Source organism: Setaria viridis, chromosome 8 (genome assembly GCF_005286985.2).
Source record: "Setaria viridis chromosome 8, Setaria_viridis_v4.0, whole genome shotgun sequence".
Lineage (NCBI taxonomy): Eukaryota > Viridiplantae > Streptophyta > Magnoliopsida > Poales > Poaceae > Setaria > Setaria viridis.
Window position 1 is genome coordinate 21417452 of NC_048270.2, and position 11190 is coordinate 21428641.

General features: G+C 41.5%; 1 protein-coding gene across 3 annotated transcripts; it reads right to left on the minus strand.

The window, feature by feature from the left end:
* Window positions 1–600: 600 nt before the first annotated feature.
* Window positions 601–10094, minus strand: LOC117867001 (ubiquitin carboxyl-terminal hydrolase 5). Of its 3 annotated transcripts, none has more exons than XM_034751313.2 (13): window positions 9709–10094; window positions 7661–7903; window positions 6826–6970; window positions 6528–6587; window positions 6354–6449; window positions 5796–6212; window positions 5037–5180; window positions 4790–4960; window positions 4009–4266; window positions 3770–3918; window positions 3100–3585; window positions 1906–2179; window positions 601–1475 (listed from the first exon to the last, which is right to left on the minus strand). In XM_034751313.2, exons 1-13 carry the CDS (start codon window positions 9831–9833, stop codon window positions 1293–1295), a joined length of 2751 nt encoding a protein of 916 aa, XP_034607204.1. In that variant the 5' UTR covers window positions 9834–10094; the 3' UTR covers window positions 601–1292. The 3 variants fall into 3 exon arrangements, 2 of the variants coding, with proteins under 2 accessions (XP_034607204.1, XP_034607203.1); XM_034751312.2 differs by lacking the exon at window positions 9709–10094 and adding an exon at window positions 8232–9532; XR_004643080.2 differs by lacking the exons at window positions 601–1475; window positions 9709–10094 and adding exons at window positions 2818–2883; window positions 8232–9545 and having other exon boundaries at window positions 2058–2179.
* Window positions 10095–11190: the final 1096 nt, after the last annotated feature.

Consider the following 11190-nt stretch of genomic DNA (forward strand, 5'->3'; position numbering starts at 1 on the left):
TGAAAAATGTTAACCCTCATAGGGGTTGATACATTTTCTCAACTGCCAGTGCTTCATCTTGTGCCTTGAAATTTGAAAATCCTTTTTCAGTCAAAAACACCACTCGATATCTATTTTTCCGCATTCCCTCCGCTGTTTCCTCGAGTCGTGGCGGTGGCACAGCAAGAACTTAGGGATTTGGGCGTGTTTGGTTCCAACCCTGGGCCAAGCAGCTAGCTCCAGGCACCAATCAAAGCCCCCGGCATCCGAAATCGATGGCCTTGATTCATTGCTTGGATTAGGCAGCTTGGCCAGGGTCACAAGCAAACAGGCACAGCTTGGCCAGGATCATAAGCAAACAGGCCCTTAATAGGTGCATGAGGGCTTCTTACATGAAAGGAAGATCGGCAGGTGGGAGGAAATGCGGGTAGCTGGAATGGAAGGCAGGGAGGGAGTGCCGTGGCGACTTGCGAGACCTGCTTGCAATGCATCGCCACATCGCCCACATTTGCGCAAGTGCACGCAGACAAGAGACGAGAGATCACACTGAACTTGAAAAATATATCCGTTTGGACACCCAATAATACTAAATCTTGGCATAATTGCATAAACATACTCCCCTGAAACACAAGCCGCTCACTTTCAAACTTTTTCCAACAAACACTTCTTATCTCCAGTACACATAGGGGAATGCCTGCCATCGATGTCAGCACTTCAATGCATTTTACAAACTGGGAACAACTGCCAGTACAAAAAAACAAGTACAAAGAAAAAATGTTACAACTCCTGCTGTAACAACAAAGGCGCATTCACTGCCGCATTGTTTGGTATAGTTGGGTACAGTACAGTTGGCCACCACAAGCATCAACCAACACCGGCGCACCCATCTCTTACAACAGTCAAGTGTACAAGCTAAACTAAATCTAAAAATGGTACGAAATCAAAAAATCAAATTAAACTTGGTGCTCCTTTTTTCTTGCTTCCCGTTGCTTTCTCTCTTCTGGACGAAAACAGATAGCCAGAAAGCCGCCAAGCTCTACCTTCCAGTTGAAGCTACCCAGTATATATGACAAGGAAAGAGTAAATCGCTCCTTCAATCTGATCCGCCTCACGCGATACCCATCTGCATCAGCACTACATTAAAAACATGCTTCAATCTTTTGTGACTTTCACCTTGGATAACAGTATCGCATTGAATGCACCTGACAGGCCTTTTGCCTGCTATGATAGAGCTATGCCATTTGCTCCTTGCAGTTCCAACAAAATAGGTGCAGGTGTCATTCCCAAAATCTCCTGGTGCACAATGGATGAGTCTATCTATGGCTAGATCTGTGGCTTCTCTTTGCATATAACTGAGATCCATTACTAGTTGCTCCATCTTGTTCTCTAACTCTTCTGTAGAACAGCACATAAGCTGCAGCAGTCCTCACCTCGTCTTCATCAATGGCAGCAACATGGCTATCATCAAAGTTGTACCACCGGTTCTCATCCACGAGCTGCATAGAAATAAATTTCCATCAGCATTCTGTGCTACATAAAGGAGCATCAATCAGGATTCCAGAGCACAAACTGGTACTGGACAAATTAGGGACTTCTCAATTGACAACTCACAAATCAAGCAAAAATATCACAGCCGACACTATCTGTCTTGTGAGCCATCTTATACCCAAAGTGGGGCTAGATTGCAAACTGAAATGAATTAAAATTGTAAGAGGTGGCATTGTTAACAGGTTGCATTGACCATTGTGATTGCAATGATACAACCAACTTCAGCTCAAATTATAAAAATGGCATAAGAACATGCACAAACAGTAGAACCGAATACAGACAATATACAAGCAATAGACAGCTATAGAACACTGGTATCACTATCAAACTATTTCTTGCAGAGAAACTAAAGTAATAGCTTGCAATTTATAAATGTACCTTTATGTGCGCAGTATAATGCCCACTCGCCATGCTGCCGTAATGATTGCTCACAGCATACAACTCATACATCTGGCGCTCTGAACTCTTCTTGTTAGCAATATACTTGGTCAAATCCAAATTATGTATTGGAAAATTGACAAAAGTTTCTAATTTTTGTTTTGTTGACCTACTAAATGAAAATCTCTTGAGATGTATGACTAGCACTTCCGGAAGTCTCCATAAATCTAACTTTTTGCTAGCTTGCCTTTGCTCCTTGCACCTTGGACAGTACCTAACAGAATAACGTAACTCTGTCACTATACAACGTGTAAATGAAAGCTATTAGACATAAGGCAGGAACATTTTTCAAGTGCTTGTCCAAAACTCAAAACTATAATTTCTACCAAATTCCAACAAAAGGAACTATGTGTTCCAAAACAGGCTTCTAGTTGGTTGCAAGAGGCTGAGAAAGTGAATTATGCTTCAAGAACACTGCATAAGCAACAAAACCTATCAATCTACACTAAACAATCGCACAATACTAATTAAGATGCCTAATTTGATGGATACACAGTTTGATCATGTCAGCATAAGCATCTGAAACTGTATTCCATTCATTGCAAGACATATGCAGCTAATTATCTTCGCATTTTTCCCATTGTGCATTGCAGCAGGCAAACCCACTAAATCACTACCACAAGGTTTAAGAGTGCCCCCAGCCACATGCTTAATAAAGTAAGAGATGATGGTTAAGTGCGTGATCAGTGATCACTGTTAACTGCTTTGAGAGAATGAAATAATCATAGGCAAAACAGAGAGTAGCATTGAACACATATGCCCATGTTTAGGAACAAAACTCAAAAGCTTATATAAAATGGAACAGAGGGAGAACAAGGAATTCTGTTCAGCAGCAAAACTGGCAAAACCCACCAACAAATTTCATGGGGCCTCGATTGTTACAGCTTCTCACAGGATCCACATGGTTACACTGAACTCCTATAAGTTTTCAAATTTCATGTTACCAAATCGTACAGAGGTTTATGCTGGTACAACAACACAAGTGCAAGTGCAAGCAACAAAGTAACCACCTATGTTATCCAAGCATGAGTGAAGTACTAGTGAACCAGCCAAAACGGACATTATGCACCCATGAAGGGACTGTCATTTTTGAAGTATCAAATGTATTTTAGAATGCGGAAATTGAAAACTAACCACATGTCTTCAGGTACAAGAGGTTCTTCTCTCAAGAAAGCATCCAAGCATGCATAGAGTGAGAGAGCTTCACCACGGGTTCTCTTGGCAGGAGGAGCGTACATAAACACCTCTGGAAGGTGTTCTAAAGGATCGGTGTTAATCTTTTTCAGATCTGCCTTGGACCAATTGACAAAAAATACAGTTGCGAGTGAAGATTGTGGGACCCTGATAGAATCATTTGATTTTTCAATGACTGTGTTGCTATCATCAATCAATTGTAGCTCAAATTTGCTGCTGTCGGTATTATAACTATGCATTCTTGTGGAAAGAGAACTATGAGCAGCCAAATGCGGAGAGTCCTGATTTCTTAGCATGGGCACAAGCATTTTATGGACCAACTCATGGATATCAAAACCTGTGACAGTTTCATTGCGAGGTATTTGTGCAATAAGAGGAACACCATAGGGTTTCCAAGATGTCAAGCTGTTATTGTTTCCATGGTCCCTACAAGTAGCAAAGGATAATATTAACAGAAAAAAAATTCGCAATAAGTATTTATGTTAATCATGTAAATAGCATATTGACATGACATACGTTGGGTTCGCTTTAATTTATACCAAGCAAACCACTACAGCTACCATTCTAGCAAGAAAATAAATGTATATCAGTTTTTTTTCCTTTTGCTTACAAGTCTTCATGACGATGCACAAACTGAATGTAATTGGCCCTCTTTTCCAATTTTGGGAGCCTATAAACTGCGAGACGGTCATCATCGCTGACTGTAGACAATTGAAGCACTGGGTCGTCAAGAAAACGGTAGATCTTATGATTCCGTATCTGTAGACAAATTCAAGAAAAATGTTAAGCACAGATGATCATCAAACCTACCAACCTGTATATTAGGTCAAGTGAGCAGTAATGACGGACCTCGGCAATTAGAAGTTTCTCCCCATTTTTAAGTGAGCATGCATTGCCGAGGGCTTGTAATAGATCCCTGCACCTACCTTGCTTAGGAACATTTACAGTGAATGGTGTTGGTGGAGAACTTCCGTCGCAAGAAAAGACCACGGCAGTCATGCTCCGGGTTGAGGCAAATTGTAAGGGCAAGGAAAGATACATGAACGGGTCAAAAGTCACTGAAACCTTTCCGCAGACAGGGCAGACCAAAGTTGATTTGTACTGGCCCTGAAAAAATATCATAGAAGGAAATGTCAGCAAGATCCTGAGCCAAATCCCGAGCCAAAAACATGTCAATTTGCACGCAACATGCTGATGTGTGCATCTTGTGACACGTATGTAGCTCAAATGTATTGCGGTGTCCAAAAGGGAAGATACACAAGTATGTATGCATATGTAAGGAACACCCTACACTGAAGAGTAAAATACACAGATAGCAGCATTATGAGTCTAACACTGCTAATCGTTCTAGATATACATAACATGTATCCCTGGCTCCATGCACACCTAGTCACAACAGGAAGGTCACAGAAAAGAGGTAAAAACAGGAACAGTGAAGACCTGAAACTGAAAAGATGCTTACATGCACATGCACGCACAACTACAGTCATCAAAGGAACACTTTGTTCCAAAACCAGAAGGAGGAACATGATGGTTCCGAATTGCAATTGGCTATTAGAATTTATCAGGAGCCAACGCATCACCACATTAAGTGAAGTGATTTACTCGGGTAGTTATGTTTAGAACTAACCTGGCATACATCAACAATGATTGAATTGTTTCTAGCGATATGATTTGCCCAATATTCATCTGCAACTTCTTCATCAGATCGCCCATCAGCATCTCCAGAATTTATGTAAGGTCTATGTTTCACACGATTCAAATCCTCATGGAGTCCATCCAAGAGGAACGCCAACAGCTCCTGCAGTATTTTAAGGTACAGATTCAGGAAAGAACAAATAATAAGATGGAACACCAATATAAAGACATGATCAAACCTGTGAATCATGCTGGTTGTATCCACTGAACTGAGATGCAAACCGAGAAAGCTTCATTTTGAATGGTCTAGGCGAAACTGGGGCACGTCCTCCAGGAGCCCAGAGTTTTCTTAGTAGCTCACCAAAAGCTAACGCAAGTTCACCCTACATGGCTACCATCAGAACTCAGTACAATTAACACATGGGATGCTAGTGAAAACGAAACCAGAAAAGGCAACTATGTAGTAGCCAGGTTTTTTTGCAGGATTAAAATACGGTGTAGCTGTAGAAAATGTTCATTATAAATGCTCATTTCTGATAATCCTATTTGAGTACATAATAGTAAACACATAGGTTACTTGGTATGTGGGTAAACAAACATAATTTTTTTTGCTTATATTACCAGACTAAGAAAAAACTGGCAGGCCACTTTTAGAATGGCAAGATTACAAATCTGAACTAGAAATGTGATCAAGGAGCAATACAACTACCACACTCAAGAAAAGATATTGTACATCTACAAACAAATCAAAAGAAACTGCAGATTTTAGAAATTAACCTGATGCCTTTGAGTGACTGCCGCATGTCAAGAATTATGGGAGAAAACTAAATAAAAGATAAACCTCAAAATTTGGCTGACTGCTACAAACAATATCATGATAAAAAAAAGTTATGCCAAATGCATATAATAACGATCATCTTTTCTAGTTTTCTCCATAAAAATGACTTTATGTTCAGACATCAGGGCCTCCAGGTCATATGTGTGGAAAGAGTACTTACCACGTTACCAAGAGGATTTTGCCGATTTATTTCGCGGTGGTAATCTTCACAAAAGTATCTAGTAAACTGTGGCGTGTGCACAAGACACTGTATGGCACTGTTCATGTAGCATGTATTTCCCAAATTAAGTAGCCCTGTAAGGCCCGAAGGTGATCCCCTCGTGATCATGCCACTAGAACCATGCACATTATCAAGGTCACCATTGGGAGATCGCAGGTGGAGGTTTGGCGTCAGACTAGAGTTGTAGTTTCTAGAAGAATAGTTGTTGGCTGCAAAATTGTCATTTGGCAATCCTGATCTTGGAGCATCAGCAATCAGAGAAGTTGATTCTTGCTCAAAAAAATCATTTCCTTTAACCAAACTCATGCATCCACCATCCACACTACCATTGGCATCAGTAGTAATCTCGACTAGAATCTGTGATAACAATACAAAAGTATATGAGTAAGTCAGATCATTTACTCTAGAACAGCTATGAACTAGCAGTGCATTTGTTCTACAAATCTTTGAGATTGGGGGTGGGGCTGCTTGTCAGTTATTATACAAGTTTTGACTCACATCTTGATCCATCTGAATGTTGGCATCGTCAAGGGTTTTCTCCAAGTTATCCATCAATGTATGCTTTGTTCGACCATAATAGTCCCAAATGCATACCTGCCAATGATGGCCACAATAACTATCAACAAATTCCATGCAGCCAAAAGAAACATAATCATCAAAATAAACAGCTACCTCATCTGGTATCAAGTCAAAAGCATCACAGGCCCTTTTATGGAGTTGGCCAACTGTATCCTGCAAAAGGTTTGTAGTTTTTTTTTTTTGGTAAATTTTCAACCTTTCAGTTCTTCATACAAAACATATAGCAAACATCTTCAGAAGCTATTAGTGACATTGAAAGATATCAACAGTAGGTCATACTTACAAAGTGGCATCATAGTTTACATAATACTGTACAGTCTGATCAACGTAAGGAAGTACAAATTAAAAGAAAGGACCCTGTGCTACAGTAACCAAAGAGATTAGAGCATACCTTCTTGCTTATCCTTATAAAGGTTCGCTCTCCTCTTGACGTTAGAAGTAACTGCAGACGTAGGGGATAAACTTCTATGGCCAAATCAGTTTGAGAAAAGCCAGTATTGATTGCCTTTCTTGGTATTGTTGGTCCTCCACCATACCTATTAACACATTTACGAGTAATGAGAAAAGAATGCCAAACATCAAAAAAAAAGCAATCTAGTTTGTTTTGTTAATGGAAAGATATCACAGGTTCTCACATAGTGAAACAAATGAATGAACTCGTATTTGTGTATCAGGGAAAAGCTCTCGACTTCTTAACTTAAATTTGTGGTATAATAGCATCAACCTTCTTTCATGCACATCAATGCAAAACATCAAGAGATTAAACAACACCACTTTTCATGCCTCAATTCATCTTACGATCAGATGGTTTTTTTTTTTGTGCTGCTTTCTACACATGATCATTTTAAGAAGCGATATATTTGACAACTACCGACAAAATTGTGAAGACTGATAGCTAATAAGTGCTACACATTCTTAGAAAATTAACTACTTTTGATGTGCATTCATTATGTTCAGGAAAGTGAATATATTGGTGTACAGTAATATATGTATATAACCTAGAATCATCTTGAAAGACAGTAATTCATATTCCAGAAAAATAATATGGAATCATAAAATGGTAGACATGTCCGTGTGAATAGAATGATAAGCTATGCTGACCAACAAGAAGAAGATGCCACTGCACAACTAGGCACGGAGAGGTATTGCAAAGCGACAGATCTTGCGGGGATTAGTCTTTTGGGAATTATATTCCACAGTATAGAGTTCAAACAAAGATTACGTACCAACCATGCAACTTTTCCCATACTTGCTGAGGAAGAAGTATGTAATCACGACCCTCAACTAAGGTATCATGTATCTCAATCTCCATATTGGAGACTTCAAGTGCCGCATCATCAATTAAATCGGTATTGTTAATAGCTCCTGGCCTTCTAGGAGTTTTTGAACCAAACTCATGATGATGAGAACCATTACTTGTTACACTAGTCAAATCTTGAATGACGTAATCAATCCAACTTTGCCACCACCTGTTAAGCAAACAAAAATCACGCATTTAAAATCCAAAGTGACAGTAAACAAAAGAGGCAATTGACAGGTAAACTAATATATTAAATGAGGCAAAAAGGAAAATAAAATAAAATAATATGGATCTGCATTTTTGGAGAAACCTTCTAGAACAGATATATAAACGTGCAAATAAAGAGACAGGGAAAAGGTAACATTCCAGAACCAAATTAACGATGTAGGAAGCTTTGATACATCTTATATATCACATACATCCTCTAGCAGTGCACCTTTCCAAAATATACTCTAAAATATTCTAATCATAACATGACAAGAAAGGTCCTCAAATACCATGGGGCAGATGATACTTGTGAGTTGAGGCAATTGCTCTCATAGCACATCAGAAGGGATTTGCTCATGCCATTATTTTTGCCCAAATGCAACAATAGCACCGGGTGTGCTCCATCTCTCACTCTGTCTAGCATCGGACCATTAGACTGCAAACTAACGGTCTACTCACACCTGACTTCAGTCATCTGTTAACTCCCATCACACCTCTATTCTCCTCTTTCTCTCCTACTGTCCATCATCTCCGGTGGATTTGGTGGAGGTGAGGGTTTCGGGCAGCTGTCACGTCCCTGTGGTCATCATCTCATTTTGACAACACACCCTCCTTCCTGTGGCCCCTTGCTCCTCCGCTCACCTTGCTGGATCTGAACAGAGGGGCCCACGCCAAAATCGAACCAGCTCTGTCAAGGGAGAAGCAGGTGGCACATCCACGGGCAAGCTCCCACAGCCCATCCCTGCTGCCGAGCCTTTCGACATTATCTTTCCATTCCCCTGTCACCGGTGGAATGAGCAAAGAGAACTGCTCAAGGGATCATGATGCCCGATGCCCACAAAGCCAGTGGCCGAGCCATGGTGCACGCTCCCACAAGCAATCTTTGTTGTTTCTCCTCACCTCTCTCCAGCTCCCTCTGCCTGCCAGAGAGAATACAGGTCTCGGGGAAGAAGCTGCAAACAGAGTGCTACATGTAGGGGAAGACAGAAAGGAATTCGGTGGTATTTTCACAATCGACAAAAAAAGGATGGTTAACACAGCAAAAAGATTTGGATTAAGTGCTAAGACGGCAACTCTCTCTTGTGACGGCAATTTTCTCTGGTGAGTTTGGTCCACAGCCTACATACTGCACCGCCCATGGATATGTGCATCAGTACCCAAAAAAAACTTCACAGAATCTCACCAAATTGCTTTCTGAAGTCCTAAAATGCCCAAGGGGGCTCAGAGATCAAATACAGAATGCTGAAAGGCTCTAAATAAGAATCTCGGGTCTCAAATGTGGACGAAAAATGGTTAAATTTCAGAAATGCTTGACACAACAGCCTTAGAACTTCCCCCAGCTACGGACAATCTCTTGCATGCACCATTGCTCTCCATTTCTCTTTGCGAACCACAGGTGCGCCACTGGCGTCAAGAGGCGCGCACAAAACTGGTAAGTCTAGCCAAGACTGACTACTAGGCTCGTAGGAGGAAAATCTCGAAGACTCAAATCTTTCAGCAAAGAACACCTAAACCGCCCCGCCTCCAAATACACCCCCATGCCAACGCCGAGGCGCAGGCGCAGCGGCGCCGCGACAACCCGCCGGCGGCCATGCACATCCCTCCGTCCACAAACAACAAGAAGAACGGTTTAAAAAAAAAATCTCGCGCCCCGTAAGCCCCTCTCAAGCGTCGCGGCGGCGAGAACGGCTGCAGAACCCGGGACTAGATCGACACGATTGTGGGAGAAGAGGGACGAAGAGAGGGCAGGCACAGGCACAGCCGGACCTGGTGGTGATGAGGTAGAAGGTGTCGCCCTCCTTGGCTTGGGCCTCGGCCGCGACGGTGATGTCCCGGATAAGGGCCATCTCCACCTCGGCGGGGAGCGCCGGCGCCGCCACCACCATCTCCATCCCCGCCGCCGCCGGCGAGGAGGCGGGCCCGCCGGCTAGGGTTTGAGCCCGCCCGTCTTCTCCCCTTCCCTCAGGCCTTAAGCCCTCTCTGCGGGAGCGGCTGGAGCAGGAGGTGGAGGAGCGGATGGATGAGGCAGTGGAAATGGGGGCGACGGCGGTGAGGTGAGCGGAGCGGGAGGGGCGCGGATCTGCGGCTGTTCTTCCGGGCCGGAGGGAGGAGAGGAGCCTGTCCTGTCTGGCTTCTGTTCTAGTGTTCAGCTTTCAGGTTCCGGAGGCTTGTTTTTCTTCTTTCCTTCTCTACCCTGATGAATGAAGAGATTTTGCTATTTTGGAACTCTTGTGATTTCATAATGCTAAATTTTAGCAGTGTCACATCAGATATTTGATGCTTATTAGAAGTACTAAACATGAGCTAATTATAAAACTAATTGCAGAACCCCGAGCTAATTCGCGAGACGAATCTATTAAGGCTAATTAATCCATCATTAGCAAATGGTAATGTAGCACCACATTGTCAAATCATGGGTTAATTAGGCTTAATAGATTCATCTCGCGAATTAGACTCCATCTATGCAATTAGTTTGTATTAGCCTATGTTTAATACTCCTAATTAGTATCAAACATCCGATGTGACAAGTGCTAAACTTTAGCACGTGGGAGCCAAACAAGCCCGAAGTTTACCTGTCTCGTAGGGCTATGTAGAGTTTTGAATTTAACTAGTACTCCATCTATTTTAAATTGTAGGTCGTTTTGATTTTTCTATATGCAGTATACACTTAGATATAGTATATGTTTAGATATATAATAATATCTATAAACGTAGAAAAGTCAAAACGACCTAAATTTGGAACGGAGAGGGTATATTTTATTGTTGTTGTTATTGTAAGTCGAAACATAATGTAACTACATCTTTAATCTTTAATCAGATTGATAGTGTGAATATCAATAGACAAATGTGAAAAATTTCAACCGTGCACATCACAAGACCTGATGTGGTTGGCTCTTGATGCCAAAATAAAGTAGCATTTTCAATTATAATGGTGCTATTACTTTTGTGATACACTTCGGATTATGTGCTCATAAACCAATTTTATAGAGAACTTTCATCTATCGAGATACCTAAGCAGCAAGTGAATAGGTTGGAGGTGTATCCAAAGGTACAATTTCTGCTATCGGGACAAAGCCCCTCGAGAATAACGTGGTTTCTATTCTATTTTCTCTCTCTCCTTGGCAATGCAGTTTTCTAGTTTTCATTTCAACACTAAGTTTGGATCGTTTAGTTTTTATATAAAAGACCATAATATCAAGAAACCATAACCTTAATATTGTGCTAAACCATGGTTTTGTAACAAGATGC

Coding starts and splice junctions, on each gene's coding strand:
- LOC117867001 (XM_034751312.2), bottom strand. CDS start 8,365: ATGCTAGACAGAGTGAGAGATGGAGCACACCCGGTGCTATTGTTGCAT. Junction 5,181..5,795: donor AAAATCCTCTTGGTAACGTG/GTAAGTACTCTT, acceptor GTAGCCATGTAG/GGTGAACTTGCGTTAGCTTT. Junction 2,180..3,099: donor CTTGTACCTGAAGACATGTG/GTTAGTTTTCAA, acceptor TTATTCTGTTAG/GTACTGTCCAAGGTGCAAGG.